This window comes from Pelodiscus sinensis, chromosome 30 (genome assembly GCF_049634645.1).
Source record: "Pelodiscus sinensis isolate JC-2024 chromosome 30, ASM4963464v1, whole genome shotgun sequence".
NCBI classification, from domain to species: domain Eukaryota; kingdom Metazoa; phylum Chordata; order Testudines; family Trionychidae; genus Pelodiscus; species Pelodiscus sinensis.
In genome coordinates, this window is record NC_134740.1 from 2,547,474 (window position 1) to 2,566,066 (window position 18,593).

At 66.6% G+C, this 18,593-nt stretch overlaps 1 protein-coding gene across 2 annotated transcripts in view; it reads right to left on the reverse strand.

Moving 5' to 3' along the window:
• Nucleotides 1-18,593, reverse strand: part of SLC12A6 (solute carrier family 12 member 6) — a 28,362-nt gene that overhangs the window by 5,548 nt on the left and 4,221 nt on the right. Inside the window, exons 3-16 of one of the 2 annotated variants that reach the window (XM_075912268.1) lie at nucleotides 11,386-11,430; nucleotides 10,029-10,117; nucleotides 9,798-9,929; nucleotides 8,792-8,938; nucleotides 8,641-8,695; nucleotides 8,348-8,478; nucleotides 8,025-8,266; nucleotides 7,731-7,945; nucleotides 5,465-5,623; nucleotides 5,285-5,383; nucleotides 5,099-5,156; nucleotides 4,834-5,008; nucleotides 3,072-3,190; nucleotides 1,041-1,139 (exon numbers count right to left, since the gene is read on the reverse strand). In XM_075912268.1, the coding sequence (XP_075768383.1) occupies nucleotides 1,041-1,139; nucleotides 3,072-3,190; nucleotides 4,834-5,008; nucleotides 5,099-5,156; nucleotides 5,285-5,383; nucleotides 5,465-5,623; nucleotides 7,731-7,945; nucleotides 8,025-8,266; nucleotides 8,348-8,478; nucleotides 8,641-8,695; nucleotides 8,792-8,938; nucleotides 9,798-9,929; nucleotides 10,029-10,117; nucleotides 11,386-11,430 (1,765 nt within the window). The remainder of the gene's footprint in view (nucleotides 1-1,040; nucleotides 1,140-3,071; nucleotides 3,191-4,833; nucleotides 5,009-5,098; nucleotides 5,157-5,284; nucleotides 5,384-5,464; nucleotides 5,624-7,730; nucleotides 7,946-8,024; nucleotides 8,267-8,347; nucleotides 8,479-8,640; nucleotides 8,696-8,791; nucleotides 8,939-9,797; nucleotides 9,930-10,028; nucleotides 10,118-11,385; nucleotides 11,431-18,593) is intronic. The other variant, XM_075912269.1, reaches the window with a different exon arrangement.

An 18,593-nucleotide genomic window follows, 5' to 3' on the forward strand; every position in this document is an offset into this window, starting at 1 on the left:
CTGGGGAGAGAACCCGGGAACCAGCCCCCCCCTGCTCTAACCACTAGCCCCCACTTCCCTCCCAGAGCTGGGGAGAGAACCCGGGAACCAGCCCCCCCGCTCTCACCACTAGCCCCCACTCCCCTCCCAGGGCTGGGGAGAGAGCCCGGGAACCAGCCCCCCCGCTCTCACCACTAGCCCCCACTCCCCTCCCAGAGCTGGGGAGAGAACCCGGGAACCAGCCCCCCCGCTCTCACCACTAGCCCCCACCCCCCTCCCAGAGCTGGGGAGAGAGCCCGGGAACCAGCCCCCCCCGCTCTCACCACTAGCCCCCACTCCCCTCCCAGAGCTGGGGAGAGAACCCGGGAACCAGCCCCCCCGCTCTCACCACTAGCCCCCACTCCCCTCCCAGAGCTGGGGAGAGAACCCGGGAACCAGCCCCCCCGCTCTCACCACTAGCCCCCACTCCCCTCCCAGAGCTGGGGAGAGAACCCGGGAACCAGCCCCCCCGCTCTCACCACTAGCCCCCACTCCCCTCCCAGAGCTGGGGAGAGAACCCGGGAACCAGCCCCCCCGCTCTCACCACTAGCCCCCACTCCCCTCCCAGGGCTGGGGAGAGAACCCGGGAACCAGCCCCCCCGCTCTCACCACTAGCCCCCACTCCCCTCCCAGAGCTGGGGAGAGAACGCGGAAACCAGCCCCCCCGCTCTCACCACTAGCCCCCACCCCCCTCCCAGAGCTGGGGAGAGAACCCGGGAACCAGCCCCCCCCGCTCTCACCACTAGCCCCCACTCCCCTCCCAGAGCTGGGGAGAGAACCCGGGAACCAGCCCCCCCGCTCTCACCACTAGCCCCCACTCCCCTCCCAGAGCTGGGGAGAGAACCCGGGAACCAGCCCCCCCGCTCTCACCACTAGCCCCCACTCCCCTCCCAGAGCTGGGGAGAGAACCCGGGAACCAGCCCCCCCGCTCTCACCACTAGCCCCCACTCCCCTCCCAGAGCTGGGGAGAGAGCCCGGGAACCAGCCCCCCCGCTCTCACCACTAGCCCCCACCCCCCTTACCAGTGGTAGTAGCGGAAGCGGGGTCTCCAGTTGGGGGTGCGCAGCAGGGTCTGCAAGGCGCAGGCCAGGTTGACGAAGAGGTAACACATCAGGAAGAACCTAGGGACCCAGACGGACAAGAGACAGTCGGGGGGGGGGGGGGGGGCACAGCCGGCAGGGGGCTGCAGGAGGCTCCCGATCCCAGCTCGGGGGGCAGGGCGGGGCCCGAGCAGCCTGGCCCCTCCTTAGTCACCAGGACCCCGCGGAGGGCAGGGAGGCCACGTCCCCGCCTTGTGCCTTGCCGGGAGCCGGCTGTGGGCAGGGAGCGGTCCCAGCACGGCCAGAGGGGCAATTCAAACCCCCCTCCGCCGCGCCCTCCAGCGGCTCCCCACTCCTTCCCGCCACGGGCGTGCTGGGGTGCAGGAGGGGTGAGGGCTCTGGGAGGGGGGTCGGGTGCAGGAGGGTGTTGGGGTGCAGGCTCTGGGAGGGGTGTCGGGGTCCAGGAGGGGTGGGGGTGAGGGGCGCAGGCTCTGGGAGGGGTGTCGGGGTCCAGGAGGGGTGGGGGTGAGGGGCGCAGGCTCTGGGAGGGGTGTCGGGGTCCAGGAGGGGTGGGGGCGAGGGGCGCAGGCTCTGGGAGGGGTGTCGGGTGCAGGAGGGTGTTGGGGCGCAGGCTCTGGGAGGGGGTGTCGGGTGCAGGAGGGTGTTGGGGCGCAGGCTCTGGGAGGGGTGTCGGGTGCAGGAGGGGTGAGGGGCGCAGGCTCTGGGAGGGGTGTCGGGTGCAGGAGGGTGTTGGGGCGCAGGCTCTGGAGGGTGTGTCGGGGTCCAGGAGGGGTGAGGGGCGAGGGGCGCAGGCTCTGGGAGGGGGTGTCGGGTGCAGGAGGGTGTTGGGGCGCAGGCTCTGGAGGGTGTGTCGGGGTCCAGGAGGGGTGAGGGGCGAGGGGCGCAGGCTCTGGGAGGGGTGTCAGGTGCAGGAGGGGTGAGGGGCGCAGGCTCTGGGAGGGGCGCAGGCTCTGGGAGGGGTGTCGGGTGTAGGAGGGGTGAGGGGCGCAGGCTCTGGGAGGGGCGCAGGCTCTGGGAGGGGGTGTCGGGTGCAGGAGGGGTGAGGGGCGCAGGCTCTGGGAGGGGTGTCGGGTGCAGGAGGGGCGAGGGGCGCAGGCTCTGGGAGGGGTGTCGGGTGCAGGAGGGGTGAGGGGCGCAGGCTCTGGGAGGGGTGTCGGGTGCAGGAGGGGTGAGGGGCGCAGGCTCTGGGAGGGGTGTCGGGTGCAGGAGGGGCGAGGGGCGCAGGCTCTGGGAGGGGTGTCGGGTGCAGGAGGGGCGAGGGGCGCAGGCTCTGGGAGGGGTGTCGGGTGCAGGAGGGGTGAGGGGCGCAGGCTCTGGGAGGGGTGTCGGGTGCAGGAGGGGTGAGGGGCGCAGGCTCTGGGAGGGGCGCAGGCTCTGGGAGGGGTGTCGGGTGTAGGAGGGGTGAGGGGCGCAGGCTCTGGGAGGGGCGCAGGCTCTGGGAGGGGGTGTCGGGTGCAGGAGGGGTGAGGGGCGCAGGCTCTGGGAGGGGTGTCGGGTGTAGGAGGGGTGAGGGGCGCAGGCTCTGGGAGGGGCGCAGGCTCTGGCGGGGGTGTCGGGTGCAGGAGGGGTGAGGGGCGCAGGCTCTGGGAGGGGTGTCGGGGTCCAGGAGGGGTGGGGGCGAGGGGCGCAGGCTCTGGGAGGGGTGTCGGGTGCAGAAGGGTGCTGACCTGGAGCAGATGCCGGGTGCTGGGTGCAGGCGGGAGGCCCGTACCACCGATGTCCCAGTGCCCAGACCGACCCCCCCCCACTGCTCCCCGAAGCGGACGGCTGCTGGCGCGTCTCTCCGTGCGCGGCCCCCATTGGCCGGTTCCCAGCCCCAGTGGCTCCCAGGCAGCGGCCCAGAGGGGCGACGAGCCGGCGGCGCTCGAGGGGCAGGAGTCTGGACGGATTTTTGCAGGGCCCCTGGCCTGCAGCCCCCAAGCCCTTGTGTGAACCCGGCCCTGGGGAGACGCGGGGATCTGCCCCCCCCACGTGGCTCGGCGGGGGCCTCACATAGACAGGATGGGGGCCACCAGGTCCAGCGAGGCGATGAGGATGCCCAGCTCCGCGATGCCCGCGGTCAGGAGCAGCGCCCACGTCGGCTCCCCGTTGGCTTTGCCGTGGCCGAACACCTAGGGAGCCCGCGCACAGGGAACCGGCTTCAGAAAGGCAGGGATGCAGCCAGCTCTGTGCCCAGCCTTGAGATGCGGCCAGCTCTGGGGCGGGGCAGCTGGGGGACAGCTACACATAACACTGCCCGGTGCTGAGATGCGGCCAGCTCTGGGGCGAGGCAGCCGGGAGACAGCCACACATAACACTGCCTGGTGCTGAGATGCGGCCAGCTCTGGGGCGAGGCAGCCGGGAGACAGCCACACATAACACTGCCCGGTGCTGAGATGCGGCCAGCTCTGGGGCGAGGCAGCCGGGAGACAGCCACACATAACACTGCCCGGTGCTGAGATGCGGCCAGCTCTGGGGCGAGGCAGCCGGGAGACAGCCACACATAACACTGCCCGGTGCTGAGATGCGGCCAGCTCTGGGCTGGGGCAGCTGGGGGACAGCCACACATAACACTGCCCGGTGCTGAGATGCGGCCAGCTCTGGGGCGAGGCAGCTGGGGGACAGCCACACATAACACTGCCCGGTGCTGAGATGCGGCCAGCTCTGGGGCGAGGCAGCTGGGGGACAGCCACACATAACACTGCCCGGTGCTGAGATGCGGCCAGCTCTGGGGCGAGGCAGCCGGGAGACAGCCACACGTAACACTGCCCGGTGCTGAGATGCGGCCAGCTCTGGGGCGAGGCAGCCGGGAGACAGCCACACATAACACTGCCCGGTGCTGAGATGCGGCCAGCTCTGGGGCGAGGCAGCCGGGAGACAGCCACACATAACACTGCCCGGTGCTGAGATGCGGCCAGCTCTGGGGCGAGGCAGCCGGGAGACAGCTACGCATAACACTGCCCGGTGCTGAGATGCGGCCAGCTCTGGGGCAAAGTAGCTGGGGGATAGCTACACATAACACTGCCTGGTGCTGAGATGCGGCCAGCTCTGGGGCAAAGTAGCTGGGGGACAGCTACACATAACACTGCCCGGTGCAGAGATGCGGTCAGCTCTGGGCTGGGGCAGCTGGGGGACAGCCACACATAACACTGCCCGGTGCTGAGATGCGGCCAGCTCTGGGGCGAGGCAGCTGGGGGACAGCCACACATAACACTGCCCGGTGCTGAGATGCGGCCAGCTCTGGGGCGAGGCAGCTGGGGGACAGCCACACATAACACTGCCCGGTGCTGAGATGCGGCCAGCTCTGGGGCGAGGCAGCCGGGAGACAGCCACACGTAACACTGCCCGGTGCTGAGATGCGGCCAGCTCTGGGGCGAGGCAGCCGGGAGACAGCCACACATAACACTGCCCGGTGCTGAGATGCGGCCAGCTCTGGGGCGAGGCAGCCGGGACACAGCCACACATAACACTGCCTGGTGCAGAGATGCGGCCAGCTCTGGGGCGAAGCAGCCGGGAGACAGCCTCACATAACACTGCCCGGTGCTGAGATGCGGCCAGCTCTGGGGCGAGGCAGCTGGGAGACAGCCTCACGTAACACTGCCCGGTGCAGAGATGCGGCCAGCTCTGGGGCGAGGCAGCCGGGAGACAGCCTCACATAACACTGCCCGGTGCAGAGATGCGGCCAGCTCTGGGGCGAGGCAGCCGGGACACAGCCACACACGACACCGCTGGGCCCTGCCCTGCGGGGGGCCGAGCCACGCGGGCGCACTCTTACCCGCAGGAAGGGGATGATGTTGTCCTTGGCGATGGCCTGCAGCAGCCGGGGGGCGCCGGTGAGGCTCTGCAGCCCCGCCCCGCAGGTGGAGAAGAAGGAGCCGATGACGATGACCCAGGGGGAGGGCCAGGAGAGGGTCCCCACCACCAGGTTCCCGCGCACGGCCTCGCCAAACCTGCGGCCGGGGAGAGACCGTCAGCGGGGGGGGGGGGGGGGGGAGCCCCACAGTGCCAGGAGCCATGGGGCAAGGCCCCCCCATACTCACTTGTCCCGCAGCACCACGCCTTCGACGCAGGCCCCGAACAGGACCACGTTGCTGAGATCTGGGCCGGCGCAGAGTCAAGGCGGGCGTGGGCCCTGGGTCACAGCGAGGAGGTCAGGGGACCCCCCCCACCCCCTCCGGGGACCCCCCCCCACCCCCTCCCGGGCCGCACCAGCCCCGGCAGGATACAGACGAAGGAGGTGGTGAGGATGGCCAGGATGGTGCCGATGGGGATGGATTTCTGGGCATCCTTCAGGTCCCCGGAGCGGTTGGAGCCGGCCATGATCCCTGGGGAGAGACGGGGCCGGGTGAGCACCTCCCGGACGCCGGGGTCCCCCCCCCCCCCCCCCCCGCGGCGGCGGCGCTCACCGGTGACGGAGGGGAAGAAGATGCCCACGAGCAGGGTGAAGGAGGTGGTGATGTCGGCCAGCACGTACTCCTGGCTCATGGCCCCCAGCACGTCGACCGAGGGGGCCGAGGCCTTCTCCAGGATCTCCCCCTTCTGCAGGTAGCTGCCCCACAGGTTCTCTGCGGGGAGAGAGGAGGGGCTGAGGCCGCGGGGCTGGACCGGCCTGCCCCCGAGTCGGCGACAGGGCATCGGTCTGCACAAGTCGGGGCGGGGGGCTTTTGGCCAGGAGCACCCCACACTGCCTTCCCGGACACCCGAGTCCCCCCCCCAACCCCTGCCAGGGCTGGGAGCTGTAGGGCCCCCTAGGGATGCTGTCCCGGACGCCTGAGATCCCCCATTCCCCCTTTCCCAATTTTCCAAGCAGTGCCAGGAGCCTCAGAACTTCCTAGATTTGGCGTCTCAGACGCCTGGGTCCCACCCCCCAGGACGGGAGCTGCAGTGTCTCCTAGATTTGGCGTCCCGGACGCCTGGGTCCCACCCCCCAGGACGGGAGCTGCAGTGTCACCCAGGCGTCCAGGACGCCAAATCGAGGAGACACTGCGGCTCCCAGTCCTGCATGGGTGGGACCCAAGCGTCCAAGACGTCAAATCTAGGACACCCCCCCCCAGGACGGGAGCTGCAGGGTCTCCTAGATTTGGCGTCCCAGATGCCTGGGTCCCACCCCCAGGACGGGAGCTGCAGGGTCTCCTAGATTTGGCGTCCCGGACGCCTGGGTCCCACCCCCCAGGACGGGAGCTGCAGGGTCTCCTAGATTTGGCGTCCCGGACGCCTGGGTCCCACCCCCAGGACGGGAGCTGCAGTGTCTCCTAGATTTGGCGTCCCGGACGCCTGGGTCCCACCCCCAGGACGGGAGCTGCAGGGTCTCCTAGATTTGGCGTCCCGGACGCCTGGGTCCCACCCCCCAGGACGGGAGCTGCAGTGTCTCCTAGATTTGGCGTCCCGGACGCCTGGGTCCCACCCCCAGGACGGGAGCTGCAGGGTCTCCTAGATTTGGCGTCCCGGATGCCTGGGTCCCACCCCCCAGGACGGGAGCTGCAGTGTCTCCTAGATTTGGCGTCCCGGACGCCTGGGTCCCACCCCCAGGACGGGAGCTGCAGGGTCTCCTAGATTTGGCGTCCCGGACGCCTGGGTCCCACCCCCCAGGACGGGAGCTGCAGGGTCTCCTAGATTTGGCGTCCCGGACGCCTGGGTCCCGCCCCCCAGGACGGGAGCTGCAGGGTCTCCTAGATTTGGCGTCCCGGACGCCTGGGTCCCACCCCCAGGACGGGAGCTGCAGGGTCTCCTAGATTTGGCGTCCCGGACGCCTGGGTCCCACCCCCCAGGACGGGAGCTGCAGGGTCTCCTAGATTTGGCGTCCCGGACGCCTGGGTCCCACCCCCCAGGACGGGAGCTGCAGGGTCTCCTAGATTTGGCGTCCCGGACGCCTGGGTCCCACCCCCCAGGACGGGAGCTGCAGGGTCTCCTAGATTTGGCGTCCCGGACGCCTGGGTCCCACCCCCCAGGACGGGAGCTGCAGGGTCTCCTAGATTTGGCGTCCCGGACGCCTGGGTCCCACCCCCAGGACGGGAGCTGCAGGGTCTCCTAGATTTGGCGTCCCGGACGCCTGGGTCCCACCCCCCAGGACGGGAGCTGCAGGGTCTCCTAGATTTGGCGTCCCGGACGCCTGGGTCCCACCCCCAGGACGGGAGCTGCAGGGTCTCCTAGATTTGGCGTCCCGGATGCCTGGGTCCCACCCCCAGGACGGGAGCTGCAGGGTCTCCTAGATTTGGCGTCCCGGACGCCTGGGTCCCACCCCCAGGACGGGAGCTGCAGGGTCTCCTAGATTTGGCGTCCCGGACGCCTGGGTCCCACCTCCAGGACGGGAGCTGCAGGGTCTCCTAGATTTGGCGTCCCGGACGCCTGGGTCCCACCCCCAGGACGGGAGCTGCAGGGTCTCCTAGATTTGGCGTCCCGGACGCCTGGGTCCCACCCCCAGGACGGGAGCTGCAGTGTCTCCTAGATTTGGCGTCCCGGACGCCTGGGTCCCACCCCCAGGACAGGAGCTGCAGTGTCTCCTAGATTTGGCGTCCCGGACGCCTGGGTCCCACCCCCAGGACGGGAGCTGCAGGGTCTCCTAGATTTGGCGTCCCGGACGCCTGGGTCCCGCCCCCCAGCCCAGGGCCCGGGAGCAGTGGTGCTCGGCTCCTGGGGCGTCGCGGGGCGGGTCCAGCCCGGCTCGGCCCTCACCGGCGAGGATCCCGCTGGCCAAGCCGGGGATGCCCGGGACGGCGGTGACGTTGTTGTGGGCGAAGTACTCGTCGCAGGTGGCGTTGAGCTGCTTGCTGCCGTTGCAGAAGAGGCCCCAGAGGCGGGTGGGCACCGTGAGGTTGCCCTCGTCCCGGGTCTTGGCGCAGATGTCGACGCGCTGGCCGGACAGGGTGCGGTTGCCCAGCATGCAGACCCTGCGCCGGGCGGGAGGGAGAAAGACGGTGGGAGATGGGCCCTGTGCTCCCGCCCGCCCCCCGCGCGCCGGGCACCTACGGGAAGTGGGGCGGGGCGAAGGAGGACTTGACGGCCCCGGCGTAGATGGCCAGGATGGAGACGATGACGCAGGCCAGGAAGAGGGAGGCGAACTTGTTGACGTAGCGCACGCCCACGAAGACCACCAGCACCATGAGCACCAGGAAGGCCGAGCCGTAGACCCGCATGTTGTTCAGCAGGGCCCCCGACTCCTTCAGCGGGTCGGCGCTGCGGAAGATGGCCGCCTGGGGGGCCATGTACATCTGGGGGGGCAGAGAGAGACGTCACGGCGGGGGGGCAAGCCAGCCCGTCCCCCCCAGTCCCCCGAGGGGCAGCGCGCTCACCAGGAAGATCTCGATGGCGCCCAGGATGTACATGGCGGCGGCGAAGGTGGTGCCCAGGTAGAAGCAGAGCCCCACGGCGCCCCCGAACTCGGGGCCTAGGGCCCGGGAGATCATGAAGTACGAGCCCCCCGCTAGAGAGAGAGAGAGGGGGCGTCGGGGAGCAGCCGGGGCCGTCCAGCGGGATCCCCATCCGCAGGCTCCAGGGCCGGGTGCGACGGGGGGGCAGGAAGGAACCCCCCAGCGCCGGGAAGGCCCGAGGCCAAGGGGATGGGCTCAGGGCAGGGCCCACTCACCTGGCACGACCCCGTTGGTGGCGATGGCGCTCATGGAGATGGCGGTGAGCAGCGTCTGCGGGGAGGCAGAGACGGGGGCGCGGTTAGCGGAGGGGGGGCGGGACGGGGGGCGGGACGGGGGGCGGGGGGGGGGGGCCGGGGGGGGACTCACGCAGCAGCAGCAGATGAGGACGATGGCGAAGGCCTGCAGCACCCCGGCCGTGCCCACCACCCAGGTGAGGCGCAGGAAGAGGATCACCCCGAAGATGTTCTGCAGGCAGGGCAGGTAGACGCCCATGAAGGTGCCCATCTGCGGGGTCTGCAAAGGGAGAGGCTGAGGGGGGCAGGACCCCGCTCCGGGGCGGGGACAGACGCAGAGGGGCTGCTGTCGGGCGCCCCTACCCCCCCGTCTTGCCCCGCGACCCCCACTACCCCCCAGCTCCGCCAATGCCCCTCCCCCCCGGCACCCCGTCATCTCATCCCCGCCCCCCGCTACCCCCCAGCTCCGCCAATGCCCCTCCCCCCCGGCACCCCGTCATCTCATCCCTGCCCCCCGCTACCCCCCAGCTCCGCCAAGCCCCTCCCCCCCGGCACCCCGTCATCTCCTCCCTGCCCCCCGCTACCCCCCAGCTCCGCCAATGCCCCTCCCCCCCGGCACCCCGTCATCTCATCCCCGCCCCCCGCTACCCCCCAGCTCCGCCAATGCCCCTCCCCCCCGGCACCCCGTCATCTCATCCCCGCCCCCCGCTACCCCCCAGCTCCGCCAATGCCCCTCTCCCCCGGCACCCCGTCATCTCATCCCCGCCCCCCGCTACCCCTCAGCTCCGCCAATGCCCCTCCCCCCCGGCACCCCGTCATCTCATCCCTGCCCCCCGCTATCCCCCAGCTCCGCCAATGCCCCTCCCCCCCTGCACCCCGTCATCTCATCCCTGCCCCCCGCTACCCCCCCAGCTCCGCCAATGCCCCTCCCCCCCGGCACCCCGTCATCTCCTCCCTGCCCCCCGCTACCCCCCCAGCTCCGCCAATGCCCCTCCCCCCCCGGCACCCCGTCATCTCATCCCTGCCCCCCGCTACCCCCCCCCAGCTCCGCCAAAGCCCCTCCCCCCCCGCACCCCGTCATCTCATCCCTGCCCCCCGCCAATGCCCCTCCCCCCTGGTAGCCCCCCCACTGGCCTCACCTTGGTGGGCTTCTTCTTCCCCAGGGCCATGTTCTCGGCCTCCTCGTGCTCGCGCACCCCCTGGGTCAGGTTGGTGTAGTTGGCCATGCGGTTGAGCAGGGAGGACACCTTGGGCCGGGTGTCCATCTCCTCCTGCGGGACGGCAGGGGGCCACACGGGGGTCAGCGTCTCACAGGGGCGCCCGCGGGCCCCCCCTCCCGCCCGGCCCCGCGCCCCCCCGCCCCCCGGTACCTCGAAGAGCGCCAGGTTCTTGTCGAAGTACTCGTCCCCATCCTCGTAGTTGATGTTATTGAGGTAGATGTCCTTCTTGCGCCCGGGGTCTGGGGGAGACAAGGGGTCCAGCCCGGCGTGAGGGGCAGCCGGCTGGGGGGGGGCGGCCGGTGCCAGAGCCCCCCCAGAGCCCAGCCAGCCGCTGCCCCTCCAGCGGCACCGACTCCCCGACACGGAAACAGAGACCCACAGTCCGCAGAAACCCGCCTCCCTGCGCTAACCACTGGACGAGACTCCCCTCCCCCAGCTGCGCCCGGGAATCCTGCCCCGCTGCATCCCACCTGGGGAGTTCCCCTCCCTGCGCTAACCACTGGACGAGACTCCCCGCCCCCAGCTGTGCCCGGGAATCCTGCCCCCCAGCCCCGCTGGATCCCACCTGGGGAGTTCCCCTCCCTGCGCTAACCACTAGACAAGACTCCCCTCCCCCAGCTGCACCCGGGAATCCTGCCCCCCAGCCCCGCTGCATCCCACCTGGGGAGTTCCCCTCCCTGCGCTAACCACTGGACGAGACTCCCCTCCCCCAGCTGCACCCGGGAATCCTGCCCCCCAGCCCCGCCGGATCCCACCTGGGGAGTTCCCCTCCCTGCGCTAACCACTAGACAAGACTCCCCTCCCCCAGCTGCGCCCGGGAATCCTGCCCCCCAGCCCCGCCAGATCCCACCCTGGGACCCGCCCCCTCTGCCTGTTGACCCTGGGTGAGTCCCGCCTGTTCCAATATCGTCCGGCCCCACAGGAACAACTGCTCCCTGGGGGGCAGGGTGCCCACCAACTCCCCAGCCCCACTCCCTGCAACGCCCCGTCAGGGCCGCCCACTCCTGTCGGCCCACGGCACCGCGGCGTGTGCAGCTGCCGTGCGTGTTTGCACAGGGAGAGCCAGGACTCACCCGGGGGGAGAAGCCAAGGCAGACTCCTTCAGCTTGGCACAACGGGGTGCTGGGCCACAGGGGGTGGGACGGGTCTCCCCAAGGCGCCAGAGGCTGAAATAAACCCCCGAGTTCTCCCGCCAGCCGGCGTGCCTCCCCATGAACTCAGGGACCGAGAAGAAAGCCACACCTGGTTTGGGCCCGGCACCCGCAAAGACCCCAGGAACAGCTGGATCCAGGAAAAGAGGACTTTGCAGAAGGGGGGACGTCAATTACCCTCTCCCTAGAGCAGCGAGATCAAGGAGGAAACGCACACACGCAGCGAGGGGGCCGCAGGGACAGACGCACACACACAAAGCCAGCAGGCAGCACAAATACACACAGACACGCACACATGCTCCTCCGGCCCAGCGCAGAGAGAGAGACACGCGCACGACTCCTGAGCCATACTGTACCTAAGAGCTGACACTGTTCCCCTGTGATGGAGGTTTGACTCACGTCTGAAAATCAAACAGAAGATGGGGGTGGGGAGGGAAAAATGAATCACAAAAGAAGAAGAAAGCAAAGGAATGAAAAACCAACGTCAAAAAGGATGGGTAAAAATAACTCTCCTCCCCTGACACAAGCAGCCGAGGAAGGGACGGGGACGAGGAAGGGACGGGGACGAGGAAGGGACGGGGACGAGGAAGGGACGGGGACGGCGCTTTCAGAGCAGGATTTCAAAACCGAAAAAAAGATGCAATCATCAAAAAGAAATCACGGTTCCCCCCAATCTTTCGCATCCCCCTGTGGGACGGGGCTGTAAAATCCTGTGTAACTGGTTAATCAGTTTTGGGGGGGGCGGAAGGGGGGCCAGTCCTGCCCACATGGGCTGGAAAGCCCCCGTCCCAGCCTGTAGCGGGACTGGGTCCACCACGGACAGGGTGAAGCAGTCGCGGCCCTAGCGCGGAATGCATTTTGTCATGTGCACCGTGCACCACCAGTCGAACCGAATACACATTTGTGGGCGCTCTGCTCATCCGCCGGGGGAACCTCGCCCGAGTTTACAGGGAACGCTCACCGTGATTACAACGCAAGGGCCAGGGAGTGGTTTCCCTCTAGAGGGGGCATTGCTCCAGGCCCAGGAGGGGGAACTGGCTAGTTTTAAAGGCTGGAAAAGGGGTACCCTGGTGGGGAGTTTCACTGGGGTCCAGATACAATTCCAGGCCACGCCACGCAGAAAAGTGGCCGGGCAGGAAACCGGTTCGTCTCCCGCTTGGACGCACACGGGGCGGGCTGGACCGCGGAGGGGCCGAGCACGCCCATCCGACCCGATTTTTTCGTGTCACTCGACCGAAACAGCAACGGGACTGAAGGACGCGGCGGGGGGAGGCGGCGGGCCGAGCGAGGGTGGTCAGGACGGGCTATGAATCAAAGCTTTGTTGAGTTCCCACCTCCCCCGGGCTCTGGGGAAAGGATTCACCGGCCAGAAGAGACAAAGGGAATGAGAGTCCAGTCCCATCGCTCCCCCTCCCGGGCCTGCCGCTCATTCCCAGCCGATGAGGCAGGGTCTGGCGCCAGATCAGCGGCTTTGTCCCAGCTCGCGGGGACCGGGAACAGCCCAGGACGACTGGGGATTGCTGGGATCTTGCCCTGCACTCTGGAGAGCAAGGGGCATTTCAGTCCCCCACCCCCTTTGCCCAACTTTATACTTCCAGCCCTCCCCAATTTAGGTCCATTTCGGTCAATTCCATGGGGGTGGGATTTAAAAACGTGTCGGTTTCCCGATGTCAGAGATTCGAAGCTCCACACGCAGGGCATTGCAAAAAGGACCCATGGGGGGGGGAGATCACAAAGTTATTATAGGGGGACTGCGGCGCAGCGTCCTTTACTTCTGCCCCACTGCGGGTGGCGGAGCTGCCCTCGGAGCTGGGGGACCTCCCTGCAGCTCCCTTTTGGGTCAGGACCCCCAGTTTGGGGAATACCGGTCTCCCCCGTCAAATCTACTGAGCATAGGGTAAATCTGATCCCTCGGGGGGAGACCAGATTTACGTGAGAACGGTCAGACCGAGTCAGACCAACGGTCCATCCAGCTCAGTGTCCTGTCGGCCGGCGGTGGCCAAGGCCAGGTGCCCCAGAGGGAGGGAACAGAACAGGGAACCATCAAGCGATCCCTCCCCCGTCACCCTTTCCCAGCCTCTGACAGACAGAGGCAGGGACACCCTCCCTACCCATCCTGGCTAGTACGCATCGATGGACCTAACCTCCATGAATGTATCTAGCTCTTTCTTAATGGGTAGCAGGTTTAAAACTAATAAAAGGAAGTTCTTCTTCACACAGCGTGTTGTCAACCTGTGGAACTCCTTGCCAGAGGAGGCGGTGAAGGCTAGGACTATAATAGAGTTTAAAGAAAAGCTAGATAATTTCATGGAGGTTAGGTCCATAAAAGGCTATTAGCCAGGGGATAAAATGGTGTCCTTGGCCTCTGTTTGTCAGAGGCTGGAGAGGGATGGCAGGAGACAAATCGCTTGATCATTGTCTTCGGTCCACCCCCTCTGGGGCACCTGGTGCTGGCCACTGTCGGCAGACAGGCTACTGGGCTAGAAGAACCTTTGGTCTGACCCAGTACGGCCGTTCTTATGTTCTTATGTTTTTTGACCCCAGTTCAAGTCCTGATCTTCACCACATCCACTGGCAAGGAGTTCCACAGGTTGATTCTGCGCTGCATGAAGAAAACCTTCCTTTGGTTTTAAAAGTGCCACCTATTCATTTCATGGGGTGACCCCTAGTTCTTACGTTACGGGAACAACTTTTCCTTATTCACTTTTTTCACACCTGTCATGACTGTACAGACCTCTATCCTATCCCCCCCTTAGTCTCCTCTTTTCCAAGCTGAAAAGTCCAAGTCTTTTTAATCTCTCTTCATATTTACCCGTTCCAAACCCCTCATCATTTTTGATGCCCTTTTCTGAACCTTTTCCAATGCCAATAGATCTTTTTTAAGATGGAGCGACCACATCTGTACGCAGCATTCAAGCTGCGGGCGTCCCATGGACTTATACAGAGGCAATAAGATATTCTCGGTCTTATTCTCCATCCCTTTTTTAAGGATTCCTAACATTCGGTGTGCTGTTTTGACTGCCGCGGCGCACGGAGCGGATGTTTCCAGAGAACGACCCGCAGCGACTCTAAAATTCTCACGGTCTGAGACCGTAAGCTTCAGAGAGGGAGCCGAGTTAGTCGGTCAGTGGAAAAACTTTTAGAAAAAACCAACCACAAATAGTCCGGCAGCACCTTCAAGACGAACAAAACAAGCAGCTGGGAGGTGAGTTTCATGGCTGAGCGTTTGGCACTTCCTGCTAAGAAAAGAAGCAGGAATCCCGACTCCCAGAGCCTCCTGCGCTAACCACTAGACCCTCGGCCCCCCGGGGAGGAAGAGAACCCAGGAATTCTGGCTCTCCGCAGGTCATCTGAGCGGCTGTGCTGCCTGGAGGACTGTCCTAGCCAGGCCGCTTTGGAGGCCATCTCCTCTGCACGTAGCCGATAAGCAGCATGAGAAGCAGAGGGTGGGCTGGCAGGAAGCCTGGGGCTTGGGATATAATCCCTGTCTGCCCACCCGGCTGGCGCTACATCGAATTAGCCAGGCTGCGGTGACAGGAGGCGGGGTAGAGGTGACGTCCTGCGGAAGACGGTCGCTTTTCCCCCTCCTGCCCCAATCCAGGGTGGGGGGGGGGGAGAACGGGTGGACCAGAAACCCCGGAGGTTGGGATAGAACCCTCTCCAGCTGCTCCCGCGCTACCCACTAGGCACCGCTCCCCTCCCAGAGCCACCGCGAGAGGCGTCCCGCCTAGGGAGCCGGAGTAACACTGCGATGCGTTAACCCCACCCCAGCGGAGAAAAGCCACGCTCAAGGCCGTGGAGATCCGGGCACAGCGGGAACGACACAGCGCCTGGTCGGGGAGGGACGGAGGTTACCGGCGGGAGGAAGGGGCCGAGCCGGCACAGCCCGGCGCCTGCGGGCAAGCCCAAAGCAGGGACAGATTCAGCAAGAGCTCCCCCAGAGCGTGCAACCTGCCCCCGGCCCAGCGAGACTGCGCAGGGACGGAGATGCAGCCACCTCTGGGGTGGGGAGGTTGGTTCACCGAGCTGCCACCGGGGTTTGGGGCAGGCCGCGGAAGAGGGTGCTGCGTGGTTTGGGCCGGCCCCACATCACCCCAGCTACTCGCCCCTCAGATCCCTTCGCAACTCCTGCTCTCCAGACCCTATTACAGCGTGCACGGGGCGCCCTCTCACGCCCCCATCTCCACCAGGGTCTCCGAGCCTGGCCCACAACCGGGGGATCTTCCCAAGGAGATCGGGGGGCTGCGGATCTCAGGTTAGACCCCCAGCCGGCAGAGAAAGCACACCGTCAGCAACAGGAAGAAGCCAGATCTCTCCCCGCCCCACACTAGAGCACACTTTTCACTAATCACTAGCAGGGTTGGTGATTAACAGACGATCCAGCCGTGCAAAAAAAGACCCCAGGGGAGGCTGCGAGGAGAGCGGAGGGAGTTTGTATCAGGGAAGGGGGGGGGGACTGAAGAGAAATCCACCCCATGCGCACACACGGAGACCGAGCAGACAACCCAGGCAGCTGCAGGTTCAGCAGATTAACGGGGCGTGTTTACACCACGGCTCACCTGACACCAGGCTCTCGCTGGGGATCCAGACGCCGGCCGGGGGACCTCCTCCCTGGCCCCCTTCTTCCACGCCACCCTCCTCGTCCTCCACCTTGGTGACAGTGAAGTGAGGCATTTTCGGCACTAACTCCCCCCCCCCCCCCCCCCCAGTGCACGGGGACTGGAAACGCTGGGAGATCAGGTGACCAGCAGGCCGGAGGGGAAGGGGCGGGATAGTGCGTGGGGGGGGACACGCCCTCCCCTGCAGCGTGTGAGTGTTACTGGCACTAAGAGGATTAACGGCTCCACCTACAAGGGCTTCCACTCTCCTCCCCCCGACACCGGGGCGAGGCAGGGAGCCATGCGGCCAGCTCTGGGGAACAGCCCCACGGCTCCTCTGCTGGGACAGAGACGTCTCCAGCCACCTGCGCGGTAGCGTGGCTTTCGGAGAGGCACGGCAGAATCGGATTAAGACCCCTAGGCCGTATCAGCTGTGCTGGAAGAGGAGCGGGGTCTAGTGGTTAGAGCAGGCGCAGTTGGGAGGCAGGACAGCTCGGGGCAAGGAGCAGAATCTAGTGGTTAGAGCGGGAATGTGTGTGTGGGGGCGGGGGGGTTGTTGGGAAGCGGCAGGACTCCTGAGTTCTGTGCCCTGCATTAGAAGGAGAGTGAGGCCTAGTGGTTAGAGCAGAGGGAGGGTTTCTGGGACCCAGGATGCCTGGGTCCCCTTCCCTACGCTGGAAGGAAAGTGGGGTCTAGTGGTTAGAGGAGGTGGGTGGGAGGCAGGACAGCTCCAGGCAAGGAGCAGGGCCTAGTGGTTAGAGCAGGGGGGCGGTGGCGTTGGAAGGCAGGACCCCTGGGTTCTGTTCCTTGTGCTGGAAGGGAAGTGGACTCTAGTGTTTAGTGCAAAGGGTGGGGAGACAGGACAGCTCCAGGCAAGGAGCAGAGTCTAGTGGTTAGAGCGGGCGTGTGTGGGGAAGGGAGTTGTGGGGAGGCAGGACTCCTGGGTTCTCTCCCTAGCTCTGGGCAGGGAGCTGAGTCTAGTAGGTTGGGGGTGGAGGCGGCAGGACTCCTGGGGTCTGTTCCCCGCACTAGGAGGAGAGTGGAGCCTAGTGGTTAGAGCCGGGGGGTGGGCCTGGGTCCTGTTCCCTGCACGGGCAGAGGAGCAGGAGGACGGGCAGGCAGGGCAAACTCCAGAGCACGGTGGCCTTTTCCCTCCCTGCCACGCCCTCACTATTTATTCCGCGATTAGGGCAAGGTCCTAATCAGTTCAGAAGCCGCCGGTGCCGGAAACGCCAGGCCAGGGGGCTGGACCCACGGCGCACACCCCTGCCTGGGAACGAGCCCGGGAGGAAGCGCGATTTCACAGCAGCAACCCGCAGCGAAACGGCCAGTCTCCTCCGTTTCATGGCTGCCCTTATTTTGGCTTGGGCTCCGGCTGTCCGCCTGCAGGGGTCTGAGCCCCCTCCCCTCAGGGCTCCCCATGGGCTCCGGCTGTCAGCCTGTGGGGGTCTGAGCCCCCTCCCCTCGGGGAGCCCTGCAGGCAAGGGAAGGGAAACGCCCACTAACAGCAGCGCTGAAACGGACAAGGACGTCAGTTTCACGGCGGGTCGGCTCCTGGCTGCCAAAGGGAGACGGGTGCCGGGCTCTCGGCCCCAGGGCGAGAGGAGGGGGGCTCCCCCTGCGGGCCCCGCTTCTGGGGCTGATAGCTGGCGCCCCGATGCGGACACCCAGCGAGGGCCGGGGGAGAGGGAGGAGAGCTGGAGTCTCACGCTCTCCTTCGCCGCCACTGATCCCTCGCCAGGACAGCCCTGACGGCCCCTCAGTGCCAGGATGGAAGGGGGAAGTTCTGTGGGGCCCTGGTCTCCAAGCAGCAGGAATATTCCTGGCCCTACCAAATTTTGGGGCCAGGTTTCTCCCCTGCCCCATTGGCCGCCCCCCTGAAATCCTGGCCAGCAATGCAGAGCGCTTTCCTGAAGCTCCCTCCGCATGGCCGTCAACAGATCCCCACGTCTTCCCCAGCCCATGAGGGGTGTGCTCCCCCCACGCCCCAGAGGGGTGTTCTCTGGGTGGAGTGCAGCACCCCTGCATCCCCTCACACCCTCCCAGAGCCTCCCCCCACCCTGTTCCTCTCCCAACCTCCTGCACCCCCCCAACCCCCAAATTCCTTCCCAAAGCCTGCATCCCTCACCCCTTCCTGCACCCCCACCCCCAGCCCAGAGCTTGCATGCAGACTCCAGCCCCGCGCAGACACCCCAGGCCTCCTCTTGCACCCACACTCCCCCCACACAGCCTGCACCCAAATCCTTTTCCACAGCCTGCATCCCGCCCAGGCCCTTAGGCGGGTGGTAGGGGAGGGAATTTGGATGGAGGGGGGGTGCAGGCTGTGGGGACCACGGACATTTCTGCAAACCTGCCGCTCCTGGGAGAAGCCAACAGCCGCTAGCCCCGTTTGGGGCAGGAGCGGAGGCAGGTAATGCAGGGTCTACACAGCCGCTGCGTCACCCTTACCACGTGCACCGAAACCCCTCGTGGAGGTGGAGTTTTTATAGCGTGTAGCAGGCCCTCTGGCTTCGGGAGGGGGGGAAGCACGGCTGTGCAGACACAGACACAAGCTGCCTTCATGGCAGCACAGACCTGTGGCCTTAGCTCCCGTCTTCCGGCCAATTCCTGGTTCCCGGCCCGGCACCTTTCCCACTTTATTTCTGCTGCCATCAACGGGCCAAACCACACAACACACCAGGATGTGCGTTCACGTGGAACGGGAGGGGGGCTGGAGCCGACGGGGGGGCCGACTTTCCTGTATCCCGAGCATCCGAATGCCACCCCGGTGAGAGGCAGAGCGCCCACAGCGTGTGTGTGTACGGGTGGTGCACAGCCGCGCGTCTTGGTGCACAAAATTTAATCCACACATGGGTGGGGAAAAGATTAGTGGGAACGTTGGCTGGGAGCTGCAGGTGAGGACTGGAGTTGGAGGAGAGGGGTGGGGAAGCAGGTTCCCCCCACACACACCAGCTGCGTGCTCTCCC